General features: G+C 39.7%; 1 protein-coding gene across 1 annotated transcript; it reads left to right on the top strand.

Annotated features, from left to right (window-relative positions):
• Positions 1 to 1,265: 1,265 nt before the first annotated feature.
• lpin1a (lipin 1a) lies at positions 1,266 to 22,578 on the top strand. Its single transcript, XM_080034099.1, has 23 exons — positions 1,266 to 1,407; positions 6,653 to 6,853; positions 7,368 to 7,463; positions 10,080 to 10,176; positions 10,277 to 10,490; positions 11,866 to 11,934; positions 12,187 to 12,279; positions 12,427 to 12,541; positions 13,135 to 13,363; positions 13,757 to 13,909; positions 14,023 to 14,116; positions 14,813 to 15,009; positions 15,154 to 15,247; positions 15,397 to 15,466; positions 16,858 to 16,950; positions 17,097 to 17,161; positions 17,259 to 17,397; positions 17,776 to 17,924; positions 18,124 to 18,210; positions 18,444 to 18,596; positions 19,029 to 19,143; positions 19,387 to 19,490; positions 19,595 to 22,578. Exons 2-23 carry the CDS (start codon positions 6,662 to 6,664, stop codon positions 19,767 to 19,769), a joined length of 2,793 nt encoding a protein of 930 aa, XP_079890225.1. The 5' UTR covers positions 1,266 to 1,407; positions 6,653 to 6,661; the 3' UTR covers positions 19,770 to 22,578.
• Positions 22,579 to 24,251: the final 1,673 nt, after the last annotated feature.

A 24,251-nucleotide genomic window follows, 5' to 3' on the forward strand; every position in this document is an offset into this window, starting at 1 on the left:
ACTTGTATTACTCATAAGACCAAAATCATGTTTGCTGTTGCTCTTCCCTCAGTTAGACACAGGAAGGAAATGAATGCCAAAACCATTTCTGCATGTACATATGCCAACCTTCTAGGATACATTCATCTTATGACGACTGCAACTTTGTATAAATAGTATTTGGTTTGGGTGACTGAGTTCTCACATGTTGTTTACTACATTATTTACTGTGTATTGCTTTTCTTTGAAAGGGGTGAACTGAGGAAATCAAACTTCAAAGCATTAACATTTAGGGTATTGTGACGCTTTAATCACATGTAAGCAGCACAGCAGTAAACATCATTAAAAATGGCAGTTACTCTCTCTGCTGTTAGCTCATTGTGTGACATCTGACCACTCAGTGTTTGAATGTTATAGATGACACTGGGCAGATTTCATGGGGCCCTGTTTGATAGCAGCACTGTGGGGAAAAAAGCAGCAGCAATATTTGCAGCATACTATTACTTATTCAAAACTTAGCTCAGGACAGAGTGAACACTGCTTGAATAAAAAAACAACAGCTGCTTTAGCAGGCAGCTCTCTGGCAACTACCTGCATCAGAGAAAATAGAAATAAAGGAGGTGACACTTTCTGATAAAGCACCCGTACCAAAAGCGAGTTGTTTAGAGTTGTTTTAAGAGTTTAATGAACTGTTAATGAATAAATACGAATGCCTAATAGATCAGTGATAAGTCATTAATAGGAAGAAAGTTGTCGTATCCCTTTGTGGCTAGTATCCAAGTCATTGTTAGACATTATTAAAAGGCAGAGAGTTTATCACTTACAACAAACCAAAGTAAAACTTAATTTGTCATTATGAATAATAACACCACATTAATAAGGGGTGCACGTTTTCATTTGTTATAATATGTTCATATATAATAAATTAATGTTGCTCAAAATGCCCTGCAGATCTTTTCCAGAAGTTCAAACAGTTTATTGAAGGGTTCTCCCTGTTTAGTATGTCAAAGCTTCATAGTTACAACCTCTAAATCCTAACGTGAGCTGAAGTATTGGAAAACATGGATGAATAGCACATCGACATAGGATGAAATCACAATAACATAGCCTCACCACACATAAAACTCACACAATATCTGTCAACACTGTGTGACGTCAGCTGCGGCTCAGCCAATCGGGTCCCTCTTTATTTGCAGTTCTGGTGGCGGTGGGAGGAATACTTCAGATGCGATTTAAATAGCGAAGCAGCCTTGAGCAGAAGATTGGAGATCAGACGTGTGGGTAAACATAGACCGTTACCGGCTATGTTTGATTCAAGCACTGAAACGTTAAAGGACTAATAATTTGGCCTACTGCAGAGGACGCGCTTTGGTGCCTAATTTGCAGGGCGGAAAGATCCATGCGCGAAGACCGACATCATTAAATAATGTAAGTGGGATCGCTGCACTGTACGCTATTCTAACCTGCCGTTAGAGAAAAAATGCAAACAAATCCTGTTGTCAAATGTATTAAATACTTGTAATAGCTACTCTTTACCCATTGGTCGATGCCTTCACGTTGGTGTTGTGTGTTGTTTTGCTGTTTGAATGGAGCTGCGGCGTAGACTGCAGAGCGTCAGCCCGTGTGCAGATGTTTACATGTAGCCTCGCAGGCCACAAGAATATATTATCATCCTCATGTTGAGGTTCCATTCAGCTTCAGTGAAGAGTAAGGCAAGGCAAGGCAAGTTTATTTATATAGCACAATTCAAACACAAGGCCACTCAAAGTGCTTTACAGGGGCAAGATTAAAATACATAAAACACATTAGAAGACATTTAAAAGCGAATGAAAATAAGTAAAACATTTAAATAAAATAAAAAGTACAGGTTAAAATGGAAACAGAAAAGTCTTCAGACTCGATTTAAAAGAACTGAGGGTTGCAGCAGACCTCAAGTTTTCTGGGAGTTTGTTCCAGATATTTGGTGCATAAAAACTAAAAGCTGCTTCTCCTCGTTTAGTCCTAACTCTTGGGACTGTAAGTAAACCTGTCCCAGACGACCTAAGGGCTCTGGACGGTTCATAACGTATCAGCAGATCAGTAATGTATTTTGGCGCTAAACCATTTAGTGCTTTATAAACCAACATCAGTATTTTGAAATCAATTCTTTGAGTGACAGGAAGCCAGTGTAAAGACCTCAGAACTGGGGTAATGTGATTCACTTTTTTGGTCCTAGTGAGGACTCGAGCAGCAGCGTTCTGAATTAGCTGAAGCTGTCAGATATATTTTTTTGGAAGGCCTGCAAGGACACTGTTACAGTAGTCAAGTCTACTAAAGATAAATGCATGGACACGTTTTTCTAAATCTTGCTGAGACATAAGTCCTTTAATTCTTGATATGTTTTTAAGGTGGTAGTATACTGACTTATTAATTGATTTAATGTGTTTCTTGAAATTCAAGTCGGAGTCTATGACAACACCAAGATTTCTGGCTTGGTGTGTGGTTTCTAGCATAACAGATGTAAGCTGTGCGCTGACTTTTAATTGTTCATCTTTGGCACCAAAGACAATTACTTCAGTTTTGTCGTTGTTTAATTGAAGGAAATTTTGGCACATCCAATCATTGATTTGTTCAATGCACTTACTCAGCGCTTGTATCGGACTGTAGTCTCCTGGTGATATGGTTATGTAAATTTGTGTGTCGTCTGCATAATTATGGTAGCATAATTTGTTCTTATTCATAATCTGAGCTAGTGGGAGCATGTAGATGTTAAACAGAAGAGGCCCAAGAATGGAACCTTGGGGGACCCCGCATTCAATATGTGTCCGCTCAGATGTGAAATTGCCTATTGACACATAGTAGTCTCTGTCCTTTAAGTAGGATTCAAACCAGTTTAGTACAGTTCCAGAGAGTCCAACCCAGTTTGTTTGTTTGTTTTGAGTAGCAAAAAGAAGCTTTAACATTTCCTCAAATGTTAGGCTACCTATTTGTAAAGAATATGCTATAATAGGTATTTTTAAAACAAAATACTAGGCTATAGATATGAATACAATGAACTATGTCTGCCCCTGATAGGCTACATTTTAATTTGTTGCAATCAGTTTCCTAATCTCAGTGTCAGTCTGCTTCCCCTGCCAGATACATTTTATTGGATAATCTTCATATCATCATCTGTCTGTTAATCCCTCGGCCTGTGAGTGTGTGTGTGTGTGTGTGTGTGTGTGTGTGTGTGTGTGTGTGTGTGTGTGTGTGTGTGTGTGTGTGTGTGTGTGTGTGTGTGTGTGCGTGTGTGTGTGTGTAGGGGCACTAAAGTTTTATATTGACTAACATTTAATTAAGAAGCCTCTTTCGGTGTTTGATGTTATTGTTATGGACTAAAGAGTGCTGTTGCCTCATAAATTACAAGGTTAGGTCAATGCTGTGTTGTATCTTTAGTAAAGCAGTAAAGCAAATTGCATTGAACAGCACTAAATAAGTTGTCTTATGTTGGGTTATTATTATGTAGTGTAGTGGGGAAAGGTGTGTGTAAATGTTCCCAGAGCTCAGTGGGGTAATATATGTACGTATAGGGGGATACAAGGCTTACCATTGAAAATTCCACCACATTGTTGTTGCTAACTTCTTCGTTTGAGGTGTACTAAAAAGTTAACTAATCATGAATGTATCATTAATATCAACTCAGTGTTGTTTACTTTACAACTGTATTTTATTCATAAAACCCGATATGACATTAAATTAACGTCCCATTTGTTGCCATAAATCTGAGGAACATTGAGCCCTGGGAACATTGGGATGACCCCGTGAGGAAGCATTGTGATTGGCTGTTAAACTGAGATTTCTTGGAAGAGAGGCCGACACTTTCAGTGGGTGTGTGTGTGCGTGTCTATGAATGGCCCTGCCTGTTTGCACGTGGCCTGTGTTGATAGTAATACCAGGTCTGTGGCATGTGCATGTGTTTGTGTTTGTGAAACAAAGACAAATAAACAGACAACCTAAGATAAGGGGTCAAATATGTAATCATTGTCAAAAAGTCCCACTCCCAGTTCTTGAGCAATAAGTCACACTAAGAAATTCACCTCCAAATCAAGTAAATGGATTTCTGTTTTTGTGGTGAACAGCATTGAAATACATTTTTGAAAAATTCAACATTTCAATTCCAGAAGCAGCATATTGTTATTATCTATAATCCACTGACCTAACTGTGAAGTAGTTTCTGCTATAGTACACATTGATGATAGGAAGAACTAACTGGTATGGCTAGATGTTACTTAAGTTATAGAAGGGTTTATCATGTTAGTGAACTGTATTCATACACAGAGCCGGCCCGAGGCATAAGCGAACTAAGCGGTCGCTTAGGGCCCCCGACCGCCAGGGGGGCCCCCTCAAAAAGAAAAAATAATAATATATATATATTTTTTTTTAGTTTGTGTGTTTGATATTAACATCATATTATGCAAATGTGAGTTATCATACAAGAAAAGGAATAAAATGTTTTGGTCTAGATAATTAATAGCCTAAAAATGTAATCAGTTCATCTGGGAGGTAATCAGAAATTATCTGATCATGTCACGTTCACATCCATGCACAGTGTGTATTGAGTTTATTCAAAAACTATTGGAAATGGGGCTGCCCTCAGTTGCCCATGCACTGTGTATAGTCTATAGCCTATTTCAGCCTCGTCTGTGAAAAAAAAGATACAGTAGCTGGACAACAGAGTTCTTCTGCTTCGTTCCTCTCACTGAATTTAAATGCATTCATTAAATTATAGAGAAATATGTCCAGTAAAAGAAAAAAAGCTCCAAGCCCAACCCAGAGGACCCTGCATAATATTTTATTTTATATTAATATTTTTATGGAAAATCCATGTGTCCATCTTCAATAGCTTCTAATTCATCCGACCCAGTGTCTCCAAATTATTTGTTCACACAAAATTTCTCAGATTTAGCTTCTTAATTTTCCTCTCAAAGTGCACCAGATTCATGCATTTCACTTTAAAAAGGTTAAAAAAATCTCCCGGGGGGGCATACCCCCGGACCCCCCTAGGAGGTCTGAATCTCGGCTGTCTAATATTTACAGACAGCTGCACAATGGAGGCACTAGCAGAAAACACTGGGTGTGTGAATGATATTTAACAAAGATCTATCATTTCAGCAGCGCTAAAATTGGAGAGGGGCCCCCCTATTCATATTTCGCTTAGGGCCCCCTGAAGGCTTGGGCCGGCTCTGTTCATACAATAGTTTAAGGACATGTACCAGACAATTTTTACAACCAAATTTAGTTTGATGGATTTAGAGTTGCCATGAAGCTCAGTATGCATTCTGCAATTCACAACAATTTATGGGTGTTATTGGGTGTCTGCTTTTCACCTCACTATTATCTGACTCTGTTTCTTTCTTTCTTTCTTTCTTTCTTTCTTTCTTTCTTTCTTTCTTTCTTTCTTTCTTTCTTTCTTTCTTTCTTTCTTTCTTTCTTTCTTTCTTTCTTTCTTGCTCTCTTTCTTGCTCTCTTTCTGAATCTCCTCTTCTTCTGTTATTTCACTGTCCTTTGAATGGGTTTCAACCCGTGTGAATTAGCAAATTTGGATGTGCAGAAACAATTTCACACTTGTTTGAAGCTAAAAAACAACAACTATTGACATATATTAGTTTGGCACAAAATTGATACAGTTGCATTGCATTGCATGACAGATGAAAAGTGACCTAAGCAATTTGCAATCTACTCCACAATACTATTTCTTCACCTGTGATGCCATACCTGCAGTACCTTCCACGAATAAGGTATCATGGCTAAAGGGCCATGAGTCAAACAAACTTTAAAATATAATATAATAAATAATATTCCTCTAGTTTCTATGTTTAAGTACATTTTGAATGTGTAAACATGGAATATCAACGTTTGTATTAACAAATATAAACAACACTACTGATTTCTCCTGAATGTATTTTCTTACTCTCTTCCCTGTGCCTCTCTCTCTCTCTCTCTCTCTCTCTCTCTCTCTCTCTCTCTCTCTCTCTCTGCCCCCCCCTTCCCGATTCAACACCCACGCTTCTCACAGCCTAGTAGTGAATGTGTTTCCCTGTCTGTGTTCCTCTCCAGGGCCATGTTTGGCATTCTAGACAGAGAGCATTAGAGGCTGTGGATCAGAGCGACTGGCACAGCACCACATGATCACTCTTGTCCCTGATGTGGCTTCGCATTACAGAGGGTGAAAAGAAACCTTTGAATAAGATTGGTTTTGTTTTCAACCGACAGAAAAAGAAATCCAAACAAGTTATCAGCCATAACATAACCCACAAGCGTAGAGAAAATGATGTGAAAACTGTCATTGTTTATGGTTTCTTTCTGCTGAAAATTGGGGATTGTCAAGGGTGGCTGGAGTGTGTGTGTGTGTGTGTGTGTGTGTGTGTGCGTGCGTGTGAGTGTGTGTGTGTGTGTGTGTGTGTGTGTGTGTGCGCGCGCGTGCAGTAATTGGACTCAGTTCATCAATAGTGTATATCAAAGTGGCAGGATGACACGGAACATCTTATCTGTCAAAAGCTTGATTCCAAACAGACAATGTTCCACCAGTGTGTGTTTCTCTGCGTGTGATAAAGGAATGAAGTGTATGTATCCAACAAAAGTGAAAAATAAGTAGAGACTTCTTTGTGGGAAAGAAATCAGCAACAAATGTTTCCCCTCCCTCTTTCCTCTCCAGTTTCAGACCATGAACTATGTGGGTCAGTTGGCGGGCCAGGTCTTCGTGCAGGTCAAGGAGCTGTACAGGGGACTCAACCCGGCTACGCTGTCTGGATGTATAGACGTCATTGTGGTGCGGCAGCCCGATGGCTCCCTCCAGTGCTCCCCTTTCCACGTCCGCTTTGGCAAGATGGGTGTGCTGCGCTCCCGGGAGAAACTGGTGAGGTTTTAGGGTGCTCAGGGTTTCACTCTCTTTCCTGCTTTTAAACTCATGTACTATACAGGGACACAGGTACTTACACTCTGACAACTGCAGAGAAACAAGGGTAAAAGAAAAATGTAAAAAGGCTGCAGAGAGATTATGTTTTTTATCAGTGGTGGTGGTACTTTACTTTAGTAAAATTAGCAATACAAAAGTGAGTAAAAAATACCCTTCTACAAGTTAAAGCCCCTATATACTATTTAAAATAGTATTTGCTTTTCATGACGAGTTCACATGTTGCAGTAAAATTCTGATGAAATTGAATGTGTAACGCAATAATATACTTCAGTCAGAAAGAAACCATATTGTATTTATCAAAAGTCAAGCAGTAGTTCATTATGATGCTGCTTTAAAGTGAATATTAACAGTAATGTGTTCTGTTCTCATACTAGAGATACTCCTGTATTCCATTGTTTCATTCATGCTGATGAGGACCAAACCTTGTTAAAGGTCTCTTCCCCCTGTCCTGCAGGTGGACATAGAGGTGAATGGAGAGCCAGTGAGTTTGCAAATGAAGCTGGGGGAGAATGGAGAGGCATTTTTCGTCACAGAGACCGAGAACACACTGGTGAGTAATGATTGACAGGGTCAGTACTCTGAGCCGGTAAACATACACAAATATAGGATGGGACATATCGTACTGGCACGCAGTAAAAACTGAAATACAGGCAGAGCTCGCATTGGACTGGTACTTATAAGGCACATACTGCATTCAATTCTTGCCCTCTTGCACTGTGATAGTTCTAAGTGAGTTCACCACTTACTGCAAATACATTTCGTTGTCATTTTAATAATCAGGCTCAGACTGATCTATTTATCCTGGCCAGAGGAGGCGGAAATGTGTCACCTCCCCTCTCCTGTAGTCCGAGATGCAACATGAGACTGAGTCCTGCCAGACAGCTGCTGAAAGGAGGCTTGGGAGTCTTTTAATGGGGAACGGCATGTCATCATCATACAGTACCAGTGTGAAGCTTGGCCAAAAAAAATCTCAAGGAATACAACTCGTGCATTACTTTAATAGTTTGAGTAAAGAGCACCCTGGCCCAGACAGGCAGTAGGAACTGAGTACACCAGACAATATAAAACAGATAACATAAAAACAGAATGAAACAGAAATGCAAAAAGTATATCAGGTTCAGGTATTCCATTTATAAAACTAATGCAGGTTGCAGCAAACGTAAACGCGTTTCTACTGAAGAGAGGAATTTGGAAACAGAAACACTAACATTGAGTTCTGGCGATAAAGAGGATAGCTGTTCACACATTTTTGTTAAAGAAACTCACATTATGAAAGCAGTTGCATAAATATTTTCTTATACCCAAACAGAGCTGTTTATACTGCTTTAAGGTTGTATTGCTCAGTTGATCTCAGATCATGTTTCAGATGTATAGTTTGTACAGAAGCAGATTACTACACTTCAGGGTTCAGTCCACATGCAGCAGCACCATGAGGCATCTTGAAAAAGCTGTGCAGAAAGAAGAGAAGTGGTATAATATGCAATTTAATAGTTGGAGTGTATGCGGCGCAATTGCCTAAAATCTCAAACTTAGTAAAGTGCTGTGTAAAGCTGGAATCACTCATCCCACAACTTCATTCTGGAGTCCTTGTCCTTGATAATGTGACACTGTCACTGACAATGTCTGTGAACAGTTTGTCGGCTGTTAATGAACGGATCAACAGGTTTAGGAAAATGTATTTGACAAATGCCTAATCAATGTCATAGCCCTTGGCAACTGCTTTGCTCCAATATGCTGCAGTAGCAGTTATCTGCCAAGCTAGATATGGAACCTTTCCAAACCATTCACAAGTCCTAGGTTTAAGCTTGTAATGTACACACCCACACCATTACATGTAAGTATATGCAGCACAATGTGTGCAAATGTAGCAGAAAGTAATAGACTGTTTCTGTTAAGTGATGGCAAGGATTCATGGGAAGTTGGAAATCATCTACTTGACTTGACTCTTCCTGCACACAGTGGAAAGCAGCCAGAGGGCTTTATAGCTCTGCCAAATCCACCTTCATTTACAGTCAGTTGCACATAGACTGCAGTCAGAAAGTGGCTGCCACTGATGACTGATCTGACATTGTCCAAACAGAGGCGGACAAGTTGGTCAGACAACCCGTACACAGTAAAACAGGAGTAAGATGAAGAAGCCAAACAAGAGGACAGAAAGGCAGATGGCAGGTTCAACATATACTGTACAGCATTGCAGCATAGTGTGTCATCCACACAGAAAAACATGCACAGCATGGAACACTGTCACATACGGCAGCTTGAGGGTTGCTTAAGTACGGTTTAAAATAAAATGGGGTCGTAGGCTCCTTAGAGTCTAAAAGTTATCATCTCCCTGAACAGGCTGAAAAAACATCAACAACATTTTTTAAGGACCTATTTGGCATCGGGCCCAATCTTCGGTGCCTCTCCTCCTACCCAACCCTACTTTTCTTTCTTCCTCTCTGGGTATGAGATTAAGTCTGGGGATTTGTTGGGGCTTGTTTGATGGCAAATACATACCACATGTGAAACACTCACGAAATGTTCCAGCAGAAATAAATCATTATGTTGTAAAAAGAAAACAGACACACCATGTAATTGATGTGAGTTATGTTGAATTGCCTTACAAGTGAAAATATAAAATGTCTAACTCATCAACATGCTCTATTATCACATCCACACAGCACTTTCCTTTTGTCTCTCCCAACGAAATGAGTTGGGCTGTGTTAGACTGTGTTATTACATAAGCACTGAAAGTCATATGTCAGTCCACACTGTTCAGATAATCAATATATCTTTCTATCTCCCTCTCATTTCTCTCTTCCACAGTCACAGTGGACTGTGATGAGCCAATCTGTGTGATTTAGCCAATCTGAGCTCAAACCTTAACACTACCAGATTGTTTGGAAACGCATTTAAAAAAAGAAGCTTTGCTATCAAACCAATCAGTGACAAATGTCACACATTTCTAGGTGAAATGTCTGGCCCACCACTTTGGTTCTGTAGACTTTTGCTGCAACCCTAGTTTTCTTTCCCATAACTGTTTTCCCCAAATTTTTATTATATTCAAACAAATACCCTACATTTTATTTTGCGAGGGAAGTGAATAATGATTTTTTTCTTATTTATTTATTTTTCTTCATATCAATGACCCAAATGTAATGCCGTCATGTTCTTATGTTGACAGGAAATAGTTCCGTCCTATCTTGCAACCTCACCCATCATGTCTACGGGGGGGCAGTTAATGGAGTCCCAGCTGGGCAGGGGCAGTTCTCGTCATCTTGGTATGACCCATTGAGAAAGTACATTTTGGAATTTGTGAAAAAAAATTCAAAAAAAGTGTGAGCTCTTTGTTTTTGATTGCTTCTCTCTGTCACCACGTAGACTCCATCCTCTGCGGCTCACTTCCTGTCCAGAGCCTGGGAGTGCAGCAAAGTGATGGAGGGATGACAAAGAAGAGGAGGAAGAGGAGGAGGAAGGCACGGCTAGAGGCAGGCGGAGGAGGAGGGAGGAGCGGGGAAGAGTTCTCAGAGGACGAGGACATGTTTACCATTGACTTGAGCTCTGACGAGGAGAGGGAGGGTGACAGCAGCAGCAGGTGTGTGCGTGTGTGTGTGTGCGTGAACATCAGGATAATTAGTTTGAATGGGTGTATCTGAATTTTAGGAATTATTATTCCCAGTATTTGTTAGCAATCAATCCCCCTAGGTATGCTGTAATACTGTGTGTCTTTCTGTGTGTGTGTGTGTGTGTGTGTGTGTGTGTGTGTGTGTGTGTGTGTGTGTGTGTGTGTGTGTGTGTGTGTGTGTGTGTGTGTGTGTGTGTGCGCGTGTGAGAGAGAGAGAAAGGTTACTTAATGTCAGTTAGCCTGCTCCATTGCAACCTTAGTCTAAGTGTTTTCCTTGAAGTTGGTGAATTATTGCCAAGAACTTCCTATTCTGTTAAGCAGAGAGTCTGTGTGTATGTGTTTACGTTTTTCATGCAGGAATGTGTGTGTAAGCAATCTAAAAAAGGGCCTTGTGCATTTGCATCACATTCATCAGAAGAACAGTAATACAAAAAAGCCCTGTCAACTGAGGACATTGTGTCAATGCTCAAATTGGTAAATGTCCATCTTTAGTCACACTAGCAGCATCTATATCATATAAATATCTCCACAACTTTTGGAAGGTTTACGATATTTTTTTTAATAAAACATTCATGCCTCGCTTGTAATTGCTTATAAAGACGTGGTGATCCCCTTACTCATCTTGTAGCGCCATCATCTGGTTCAACGCTCACATTTACGACCAAAAATATGTGTACTTACAAAATTCTGATATTCTCAATAGCCTCAGGTGTACATTGTGTTTTGTTTAAATTACTTATTTTATTACTTAAGTTAACATGCTAAACTGACACAGTGACATTATACCTGCTAAACATCAGCATAATGTTGTTATTGTGAGCAAGCTGGCATTGGCATTCAACTCAACAAAACAAAAAAAAACTCAACCCGGCGTCTTCCTATTGACTCAGTGGGTGTGGTAGATTTGATTCATAGTGAGCAAACAACTCACCAACTGTCTTCAAATTCAGATTCAATTGTTGCTAGTACGTTGTAGTAAGTGCAAGCAAAGTAAAGTACACCTTTCTCCAGCTGAGCCCGCCCAACTCAAACCATTACTTTTACATTTACGTCTGCCTGCATGTGTGTGTAGGGATTTGTCCTGTTCCCACAGTGTTCTCTGTCTTTGTGAAACATTGGCTCATAGGCGTCATTAAATGGCATGGCGGGAACATTCCTGAAACCCCTAAAGACATGACTATTACTGGTGTTTCAAATCTTTTCAGGACATTGATATGACATACACAAATGACTTGTTTTACTTTGTTTGGACTTGCAGATGATGTGTGTATGTGTGGGCACAAGTTGTTATATCATTTCTGTGTTTTTGACTGACATGTTCTTGCTTATGTGTGTTTATGATCAGACCTGTGTACGGTGATCTGGGGTCTAAAGCCAACGCACACCTCAGCACTGATTGGACCCGTTCACAGAGGTAAAACACACGCAGAACCACTATATGATAAATATATCCTTATAGTCAGTGTCTAGTAAACTCTTTTTAGTCTCCATTGTGATCTTTGTTTATACTGTTCATGTCGTATTTAGCATTTTTGATATAGTTTCTGCTTTCACAATGAGTAGATAATAATGATTAAGTGTCTCTCACTCTCTCTTTCCCTCCCTCTCCACGTCTCCTTTTTTGTTTTTCTCTGTGGTTTTCTGTGTCTTTTTTATCTTCCTGTAGTAATGTTGTTCAGGAGAGTCTCTCCATCCCTGCACATTGTGGTCTGTCCATCTCCTGTCCTCAGCGAACAGCTCAATTCTCTCCTCATGTCAGGTATTACGTCTAATTTCAGCCTCTCTGAATAATATAACGTTTGAAAACGTTTCATGCGTTAATGAGAAAAAGCACACATTTTCACTCAGATATAGTATTTGGATTTTTTTTTTATTAAATTGCTGTATTTTACACTTTTATGACCAGCCTCGACGATGATTCACGTTCATCGACACCGAAGAGCGACTCCGAGCTTATCAATCAGAACAAAGACAACCCAGACATGCTGTGGACCTGGGGGGAGCTGCCACAGGCTGCCCAGGTATATACACACTCTAGAGAATACCTCAGCATATTAGACCATATTTCATTCAGATTTCATAACCTTAATGTATGTTATGTTGGTTCTACATATTCTGATCGTAAGTATTTCACTACTATTATTAATGGAATACCTTTCTTTCAGTGTGTTAAATGAGAATATTGATACCACTGTCAGAAATATGCAGCTACCGCAAGCAGCCTGCTAGCTTAGTTAAGCATGAAGACTGGAAACAGACAGAACTAATCTACCTACCAGCGCTTCCAATAAGCGTATTGTTGAAGATGAATAATGTAATAAGCATTTGCCAGGAAATAGTAAGGCATAAAAAAACAAAAGTCAAAAACGTACTAACAGACTGCTGGTTCCAGCTACATTTGTCCCAGATAGACATGAGAGTTGAATCTATCTTCTCATCTGATAATAAGCACATTTACTAAATTGGAGATAAGGGAAGTAAAGATAGGAAAATGCTCAACTATAAAATAAATAAATAAATAATAATAATAATAATTATTATTATTATTATTATTATAATAATAATAAATATTGTATGAAAGGTTTTTAATCCTGAATCTCTCTCTCTCGAACAGCCGGCCTTCCTGGCTTCCCTCCAAAAGCAGGGCCCTGCCCCAGCTCTCTCCATCCCGCTGTCTGCCAGCACTCACTTCAGAGCCATCACTGACCCCGGACCCCCCTCCCTCAATCTCTATGTCCCCCAGCCGGGGGAGACAACAGCTGCTCACCGCGGGGAAAAGGACACTGAAGAAAGCAAAAATGGACTAACGACTAAGACTGGGGAAAGGGCTGCAGGAGAGCAAGGTAGTTATTTGGTCCACAATATTGCGTTCAATGTTTTGATACAAAATAATGTCAATTTTGTTATTATCGCTCATATATCAAGCTGAATGCCGCTCCTGTTTTGCTTGTGTAACAACCTCTCTTTCAGCTTTGCAGCACTTCCTCTTTAGTGACCTCCGGTGATGATATATTTGAATTTTTAGTTTTTTTAAAAGTGACTTCTCAGACACAGTGACACATTAACCTTTCCATTGATGAACCATAAATCCACAGGACAGCATGATTCAACGGGTAAATATAGTGACAGACCTTTGCAGAATCCTTCGCTGGAGGTTAACCCACCAGTTTATCCTGGTGACGGAGTAGTTTGTTATTATGTATTTAGTAACTTTCTACTGTTTGTTTATTCCTTAGGGGGAGATGTGATCAGTATTGGGCCATTGTGTGCAGAGATGGAGGGTCTTACAGCCTGCTCAGTGTCCCAGAGGGTTCTCACCGATCATGTTGACGAAGGCGGGAACAGAGGAAGTCCCATCAGAAGAACGGATTCTCCCTCCAAAAAGAAAGGTATTAGCACCCTTACGTCAAACAATACCAAGGATTTGCTTGACCTCAAAGTGTCTACATGATGTAGGATCATCTTTTATGTCTGGTAATGTGTGATATTTTCTCTTTAATAGAAAAGCGAAGCCAACACCTGGGCTCTGATGGCATATACCTGGATGACATTACAGACTTGGAGCCTGAAGTAGCTGCTCTCTACTTCCCAAAAAGGTTCAGTAAAAGACATTAGCATGTACCGAAACCTGATTGTGCATGCCTTCTCATGAGTACAAAACACACTCCACCCAAAATAACCACAACTTCTGTAGGTCTTACATTTGGTGTAATCCACCTCATCTGTGGCCACAAATAAAGCTCCTCAGCAGGATTCCTAAGGGTGTATTCACACAGGGAAAGTCCGCTAGTTCACTTGCTTTGGTCCAGACCAAATAGAGTTTAGATTTTTTTTGTTTGGTGTGGTCCACTTTCATATTGCCCCTTTTGCAAGTGAACCAGCATTAAGAAGTAAAACCACACGTGATCTGAGGTCATTCATTCATTGGCCAGACATTCTGGGGTGGAGCGAAGCAGGAAAGATGAAGTGAAAACTGCGAAAATTAGCAACTAATCTTAAGGTACTTAAATTAGAGTCATTGATTCTGGAGAATGCTTATTGTCACTATACAGCCTGGACCCTATACACTTGTTTTCAGTGCACACACATTACGGACTGGTAGCGTGGATTGTGAGGAGATATTTACTGACTTTGACAACAAGCGCTCTCCAGAATCGCTGACTCCACCTTTAAAACAAATGTTTATGTAAACCTAAAATTATCAATCTGACCTACACCCTCTCAACAATACTTTTCAGAGAGGTGCGTATTTGACAGTGTGTGTATGTGTGTGTGTTTCTCTCTCTCATCAGTGATGGAGGCAGTGGCTCAATGAAGGGGGACTCAGATATGATGATGGCAGTGCGGAGTGCTGACCAGTCCCCACAGTCAGTTGGCAGCAGTGGGATGGACAGCGGTGTGGACAGTTTATCTGACCATATAGGGGATCTGCCTCATGTCGCAATCTCTTTGTGCGGAGGACTCACTGACAACAGGGAGATCACAAGAGGTAGGATAAGGATTGTGCAAGGAGGCAATGACGTGAGGACACAAACAAATCATTTACTGTTGCGTTAGATTTAAAATGTACGGTATGTCCCATATACGTATGTACCAAGTTTGAGTGTATGTGTGTGTGTTTTTCATGCCACAGAGCAGTTCCAGGAGAGGGCAATTTCCTTCAAGCAGTTTTCTGAAAACCCCTCTCTTATTGATGACCCTAACCTGGTGGTCAAGATAGGAAACAAGTATGTATTACACCATTCTGGTCATTTGTCTCTTTTAGTTGTCTGAACACATCATTATTTTGACAAACAAACAATGGAGTGCTATTTTAACTCTTGGCACTACTTGGCACCAAGTGCTTATAGCTCTCTCTCTCTGTCGTCTACTGTAGGTACTACAACTGGAGCACAGCAGCTCCTGTCATGTTGGCCATGCAGGTCTATCAGAAACCACTACCGCAGGTAAGACCACTGCAGAAATGAACTAATACATGATCTCAGTTGTTAACAGTTGACTGTAAGATTTATGTAATTATTTTATGGCATCAGTGGTGGAAAAAAATACTCTGATTTGTTTTATCAGTGTCGCCAGTTTTATCAACAATAGCATAATCAGAATAATCACATTTCAAATGGTACTTTATGTACTGTGTAATAGCTTATTTTATAAAATTCATCATATCGTATTTATTTTATTTTTGGGTCAGAACAGGATATTTAGCCCCAGTTTTGTTGAGCCCTTCTTTTTTTGATTGTGGGATAAGAATGAACCACTTTGAGCTACAACATGTTTTCCCTTCATGGTTATGTTGTGCCCTAAAAAAAATTCAAATAACTATATCATATCCCTTAATTTTTTGAATGACATTATGCTAGCATTATTAATTGTGAAGTGGTGTGTGTGATATCTGTGAGTGTTCTGCAACCCCCTGCATCACTTTGTCCTGTGCATTCCCAGCATTTTGCAACTAAATCTTTAATCTGATGTTTCACTTTGGTTCAGTATTGTCATTTGCCGGTGCCCTCTTACAATTTCATGAATGAAATTCAACCAAATGCTACCTGATTCTGACTCTCATAGTCAATCATTTGGGTTATTGTTGCACAGTAGATATGATATTTGATTAAGACATTGTTGTTATGGAAACTGTGTAGTCGTATATGTTGGTAAGTGAACACACATCAGGAAGCTGCTGGTCTTAAACCAGAATTAAATATGGTTTTATATCTAACTGTTCTCCTAACTCTAGAATAATCTTTATCCCCCTCCTCATTTTTTTCCCTTTTATTTAAATTTCTTGTTTTCCACACCATCCACCCGATGTTTGTGTGTACTAAGTATTGGTGCTTGAGTTATGTGATTTCTGCCTTTGGCCTCTTCACATACTGCCTCCCTGGCCTGTTTGGCCCCAGCTCTTCCCAGCCTGTACGATGTTGTCTCGTTTTGCTTGTGTTATGGTCAGGGCATGGCTTTGTCTGCCTGTTTTATCTTTTGTCATCATTTCCCACTATTTTCAAACTTTCTTGCATGTCTCTCTCTTTCTCCTCTTGGAATGTATTTTTCCAATTTTTCTCCACCTCTATTAAGTCACAATATTCCGAAACCGTTTCCTTTAAGGTTTTACTTTGCACCCTTTGCTCTTTGTTTGTGTGCCAGTGAATTTTCACCTTAATTTTGGTGTTCAGTGTGGTTTGAAATGTGCTTTTTGGTATGTTTTACTTTACATTTTGTTATTTGTATGCTTTCTGTTCATTTCTCTGCTGCAGTTTATGTTGTATTTATTTATTTATTTTGTCAATTTTGAGTTACATTTTCAGTCATTTTTGAGTTGTATGTGCACGGTTGTGTCCAGGCCTCAGTGGAGAACATCATGAAGGAGAAGATGCCAAAGAAAGGAGGAGGCTGGTGGTTCTCATGGAGGAGCAGGAACAGTGACTCCAAATCAGTAAGTAGGCTACCCAGATACTCACATTAATATCCTTAATATATTCATTACGCCTCCATCAGGAAAGGAGGCGTAGGCTGGGAGCCTTATTTAAAAAACATAATGTTTCAGTTGCCTAAGCCCGTTATGACCTTTGTGCACTTTAGGATTCAGTGACAGAAGGAGGCAGAGACACCCCGGAGAGCTCACTCACTATGGCCTCAGTGAATAGGTGACTTAAGATGGATACTTGTCTTTATTTGCTTGTCGCATTAATTTTTTATCCTTTAAATGAATCCACATAATTCTCTCTCTTCTCTATTTTTCAGGATGAAGGATGAGTCATCCTCTAGTGATGAGGAGCATGGATTGTCCAATCAGGCGTCAGGGTCCCGCCAGCCAGAGCCCCTTATGACTTCTGGCAGTGTCTTTTATAAGAAGACTCTTCGGCTCTCCTCAGAGCAGCTGGTATGTTTCTCTGCTTACGTAACAAACATGGACCCTTTGTGTTTCCTTGAGCCTTGAGTCTCAGGATATAAATCCTACCCATAACCCATGGAAACGTGGCTTCATGGTTTCAATTCATAATTTATGTATTGTGGCAGCAGTTTTCAGCAACATGGTTTTCAACGCTCTAACTATTATGACCTACATTGTCTACATTAGAGGAATACCCCATATGTCCCCATGTTATTGTATGTCTTCCTTACAAACATGACAAACATAACACGGAATGGAACACTGTGTGTGTGTGTGTGTGTGTGTGTGTGTGTGTGTGTGTGTGTGTGTGTGTGTGTGTGTGTGTGTGTGTGTGTGTGTGTGTGTGTGTGTGTGTGTGTCTTACAGGCTAGCCTGCAGCTGAAGGACGGTCCTAATGATGTGGTTTTCAGCGTGACCACTCAGTATCAGGGAACCTGCCGCTGCAACGGTACAATCTATCTTTGGAGCTGGGATGACAAGATAGTCATCTCTGATATAGATGGAACAATCACCAGGTGAGGGCAAGCAAGACGGTTTCAATGTTATTAGCCAATAGACAAACCAGTCTCTAAACAGAAGACAGTTCAGTTTCAGCTCCTCACCACAAGATGTCAGGCTTGACAGAGATTTCATGTTGGGGGTGTGTCTCTATTTAGCTTAAATATGACCATTTGTATGGTTAAGTGATGTTGCCTCTCTCATGTGACGCTGTAGGTCCGACACCCTGGGTCACATCCTCCCCACGCTGGGCAAAGACTGGACCCACCAGGATATCGCACGGCTCTACCACAAAGTCAGCCAGTGAGTGCTACCTTACACTCTTCAACACAGTTTACACAACACAGTTGTAGAGCTAAGGAAATCTGGCTCAAGCTGCTTCTGAGATACATATATCACATTTATTTGTTCTTTGTGTGTTTGCTTTTAACTAGACTGCATGTAATGGCTGGTCATCATTCTAATATTTTTTTTATTTAAACACGGCTACATACAAGCTCTCTCTTTGTCTCTCTGTCTCTCTCTCTCTGTTTCAGGAATGGATATAAATTCATGTACTGCTCGGCAAGGGCCATTGGCATGGCTGATATTACGCGAGGTTACCTGAACTGGGTCAATGAGAGAGGAACAATGCTGCCAGTGGGCCCAGTGCTACTCAGCCCCAGCAGTCTTTTTTCTGCCTTGCACAGGTCAGACACACGTGTACATAAATTGTTTTTTTTATAGGGCCATAAACAAAAAAAATTCAACAATAGTCATTCATTATTTTCTTGTAATTGTTTTAATTTCATTGTTTTGTATAATATGTATTTTTATCAATGTTAAACCAGTAGCCTAGCATGTACAGTACAGAGGCTGACTGATGAGGAATGTTTTTCTCTTATTTGGACATGCACAATTAATGACATTTGTTGGAACATTGCTTTGGTCATATTCAAACATTTGAAGTGCAATTTAAGAGATTGTCAATTGTCATTTTTTTATTTCATTTAGCATCTATTAGCTTATGAACCACTTTCAAAACAATAACATGGGAACCGATAAGTATACATGGATAAGCTCCAGGAAGTTTTTCCAGGCAGATATGTTAAATGTGCTCAATGTCATGTCATGTCTTGTAGGGAGGTGATTGAGAAGAAACCAGAGAGGTTCAAGATCGAGTGTCTCGGAGACATAAAGCACCTTTTTTACCCAAACACTGAACCTTTCTACGCTGCTTTTGGCAACAGAGCTACGGTGAGACTACTGCACATGAGCAGACGCAAGCATGTAACAAGAGGGCTATGTTGAAGAACAGTTCGGGTCTTGACGTCGAGGGAAAAATGTTGTTATTTATCAAATGCCATTGTAATAAAAAACATTATTTGTAGAAATGTGAATTTGTGAAATCACTCGTTCATATTTCAGCCGTGTCACAACTGTATGATCTCAATGCCTCTTACTTTAGTGATGCTGATTGTTTTTTTTTGGTGATTTCAGGATGTGTATTCCTATAAGGAGGTGGGCGTTCCTCTGAACAGGATTTTCACTGTCAATCCCAAGGGGGAGCTGATACAGGAGCATGCTAAAACCAATATCTCCTCGTAAGCTGTATTCTCCATTTCTCATGATTTTTATCAATGTAATTCGACTCTGGATATGCTCATACAAAGATGTTTGACTAAATGTCTGTGTGCCTCCCTTTCAGCTATGGGCGTCTGTGTGAGGTTGTGGACCATGTCTTCCCGCTCCTGGTTAGAGATGAGGGAGCAGAGTTCCCCCGCTCTGACACCTTTGGACAATGCAACTACTGGAGTCAAGAACTGACTGATGCCACCATTCAGGAAGAAGAAGACCTGCCCCAGCCCCTGGAGACAAGCTGAGGAAACCCCATCAAGTCCAGTCCTGAGGAGGCTGCACACAAGCTCTACTCCACATGGTCAGATAGGGTAACCGACAGCCAAGATCCAGAGTAAAGATGATTATTATTTTAGAATTGAAAAACCTATCCAAGGTCTGCGTGGGAGATAGCAATCATGCTAACACTAACTCTGTACTTGATAAATGAATGGAGCTCTCTGGCTCCTTCAAGACTCAAAGATGTTACTTATAAGATGAGCGCCTGCGGAGTACTGAGTCGGTGTTTTCAGTAGCCCACATAAAGAAAGTGCCATCATACAACAGTGAGAACACAAGCAGGCAAAGGGGTCGATGGCAAAAAAAAAGACTGCTGTGTAGGAAGAAGAGTTTTAACAGCTGCTTCAATTGAGGCTCAGCAGCAAATTTGCAACAAATGCACTGACACACAGACACACGCACAAACACAGCTTCCCAAAAGCTTCCTTTGACTGGTTACCACTCTAACCTTCATCCAACGTCACTCCTATAGATAGAAAACGCTGCCACACAAAACACATACTGTTTGCAAGAGGGAAAAAAGGATCGCTGATATTATTTTGCACTTAAATGGCTTATAAAGGCTGGTTTAAATATCAGCTTACCTGCACCCTCTCTCCTATCATCTGATTTTTTTCAGAATTCTGCGCAAAAGTATTTCAGGCATGCCTTTCTTAAATTAATCAACCCGCCTACTTTAAGAATTGGGTGAAGTCCACCAAAACGTAGAGCATGTTAATTAAATACAGTAAGATATGATTTTGCAGGAAATTAGCTCAACCTGGTAGAGCTTGTAAGACAAGTAGCCTTTCCAGATTGCCTGCACAGCTGGCTTCCAGAATTGATGACACAATATACATTTCGTGTACAATTCAGCTTTTCAATTCTCAAATCTCCCTCTTGGTGCATCACCATTGGAGAAACATGCAGTATATTCACCAAAGTCTGGCCCAGTCCAGTTATGTGGCTACAGCGCTCTTTTCTGAACTCAAGAGAGTAGATAAAGCTCAACACTTTGCACCAGAAACACCACATTACAATATAAATGTAACGTGGAAAAACAAAATGGCATGAATAGTGTATCCAGTCATCTTCTGCCCTGTTGGTCCAGCTAAATGTGTACGTGTGGTCTTCTGACCGTGTTACTGTGAAAAATGTGGACCTGGCACATTTTATAAAACGCAGGATAAATGCAGGACAACGCAAAATAACCTCAGTCTATGTTCCTTTATGTATGTTTTTATACGTTAAAATGAGTTAATATGCTAGTGCTAGACTGTGGTGTATATATCACTCAGAGTGTATTTTATTCTAATGACTAATGCTCATCAATGCAATCACTGTAGACAGGACTATGGTCATATATGTTTAGTTCTGTATTGTTTGTTTCTGCACAGATCAGTATACTTAATAAGAACTAAATGCAGTGTATTTGGACGCTGTGACGTTTTCTTTTCACAAACACATCCATTTTTTTTGTCCTTTGTACATATTTTTTTTCATTAGTATTAAATGTGAGATTTTACCAGACATAAATTAAAATGGGGTATACCACTCTTATTATAAATGAAAATGTTTGATTTGTGTGACCATATGAAAGTAAGATTAAATTTTTCAAAAGCTATGCTAATCTTTTTAGAGGTGATATATTATACTTTGTCCAAGGTGCTCATCGAAAGGCACTTGCTTTACTGTAAATGTATTTTTAAACCAGCTGCCTCCTGTTGCAATAAGAGGTGGCAGTTGGCAGTGACCACTAAAGCACAACGTCAACATGCAGTCTTTCTCAACGTAACGTCATGGAGTGCAAAGTACAGTTTGTTTGAAAATACTTTCAGAAAAGTACCATGCTCTGTTTGAGTTCAAACTAAATGAAGTAGTTGAAATCAGCTTTGAATATCTGACAGCTTTGCAGAAAAGAGCGATTTGATGTTACTGTGTCCTTCTGATTTGATGCCTGGATGAGAAAAAAAGCTTACTTATCAAAGTAAGGATATATTCAGACTATTCTGCTATTAATGTGTCCCCTCTTGAACGAAAAGTGAGATCAAAATGGCCGAATACTGTAAACAAGCCCTGTGATTGATTGCGACTTCAGTTTGTAATGCTGTTAAATACTCTTAGTGCATAGGATACATACTGTCTGTCTATTGTTGTACTGTGATTGACTTTGCCTAAAGGAGAACTAATCAGGAATTAACCTTTTATTGAATCTAAAACTATTGATGTTCACATGCCTTGCCATGGAATTTGTGTAAAGAGAAAAATACGCAAAGTACGCATGCTGTTGTGATGTGAAGATGCATATTTACCTGGATGTAATGATCACTGTCCTGTCTCCTAATCTTTACAAGGAAGCACATCCCTTTTTTCTTTTTAAAAGGAAAAAGTGATTCAATATTTTGGCTTCCATGCCTCATAATTGTAAAATAACATTACCACAGTTTCGAGAACAATTTGACTTCAGTCAGCAGTTTAAGGTTTTGACGTCATTCTTAATATTAAAAAGCAAACTGATATGTGTCAGTCACCAAATCTCCATCAAGAAACAGTTTTTCTTGCAATTCCAATGTAAAGATCTCATTATTTCAAGATCTTATTCATGAAATTAGGAAGTCAAAAGAAAAAGGAAGTGTTTTTTTTCCTTCTTTGTGGGCGCAATGATTTCCCCAGGTTTTAATAAGAGTTAATCATGTTTTTAAATGGTTATTACCTTATTCTTTCTGTGAAAGATCTATTCAAGCTCTTGATCATTTATCCAGTCTGTGTCTTTGTTGACATGGATGTTGATCCAGTTTTCCGTCCTGTGTACAGATCTAGTTCTATAGGCACTAAGCAGCAGTTTGGTGTTCAAGTGATGGTTTTATTGTGTGAATAAATCTTGATTGAAAATCTCTTTGATCCCTTCTTTGTGTTACACTTCTTTTTGATTCTGTTCTGGCAATGTTTTTTTTATTTGTAGACATGAAACTTTAGCTATCAAGTAAAGCTGAGTTACGTCAAATGTGTGTTTAAGGTTAATTGAACTCACTGAAGCGTACATAAGTAAGTAACGTCGTTGAGAATGATAACATAGAGATCACATTTCTGCTGCAGCCAACATTCATTGTCCCCTCTAGCCAGCTTTAAGGGGGTGGGGGGGGGCACAGTGGTTGAAACTGGAAAGTTGCCTAGTAAAAGTAGTCTACTAAAGTAAATGTTTTTCGTTACTTGTATTTTACTTGAGTATTTGTTATGCCGCTTTATATTTCTACTCCACGACAATTCAGAAATAAATATTGTGTTTTTTACTTCACAAGATTAATCGTTTAATTTAATAGTTAAAGGTTATTGTAAAGTGTTACCAAGGTGGGTATTAACAAACAAAAAACTACGGTATAACAGAAAAACAGACCCACACATTACAAAGAGGTTTAAATTGGCTCTGCCCAGACAAAGTACAACATAAATAATAATAATACTTTTTTAAGTATAATGATGCAATATAATAACACTAAAATAGGGCCTCTATCTGCATATTGAGTAGGCTATTTCAGATCTATAAGTAGGTCTACAATTGTTTTTTGCTCATGCTCTTGTAGTTTTACCTACTGAAGGCACACTTTTGAATGCAATACTTTCACTTGTAACTGAGAAGCCTATTCTATTGTGAGTTCTTAAGTGGAATCTTAATTCTTATTTGCCATTGGAAGAAAAGGGGGGAGATGAGGTTGTAAACAGCTCAATGAAGAGAAGGACACATTTAATCTTGCTTTATTTGCCATTTGTTTGCTTTTTTGTGCCCTTACATTTTTTTAAATAAAGGAAAAAACCGTTGTGTGCATGGAGCATCACCAAAGCACACAGCTGTGCGTTTGAAAACAGGAAATCATGTATCATGTCTCCTCCGCTTTCTATTCTATCACATTTATTTTCTCATTCACACACACACACACACACACACACACGCACACACGCACACACACACACACACACACACACACACACACACACACACACACACACACACACACACACACACACACACACACCCTGTGTTTTTTCTTGAAGTCAAGGGAAGTTCAGCTCTCTTTCAGGAGTTGACCATTTCGTACTAGCAAGAAATGTTCATGTTGGTGGTCCTTTGTCTTTTAAAAGAAGGTAAAGTAGGGTACATGGACATGGACAGCTTCACTTTTCACAAATGATGGGTTTGACAGCATCTGGCTCTAATACACAGAGTGCCCTTCAAAGAAAAACGGTAGGCTAACATCAGTCATTTTAGAAAATGCCCAAGAATTAGGCCTAGGCTACATGTCATTCTCTAGTTTGAAAGACAAAGAATAAGCCTATGACTCCCTACGTGTTTTTCTTATTCTCAAAGGTAGGGACATAGCACATGCCTATGTAATAAAGTAGGCTTAACAGTTGTGGGTGTGTTCAAAATTAGCGGATCGTTCACCAATCCCCCTATTTCGCTGCTCCAGATG

Source organism: Ammodytes marinus (genome assembly GCF_949987685.1).
Source record: "Ammodytes marinus genome assembly, chromosome: 1".
Taxonomy (NCBI): domain Eukaryota; kingdom Metazoa; phylum Chordata; class Actinopteri; order Uranoscopiformes; family Ammodytidae; genus Ammodytes; species Ammodytes marinus.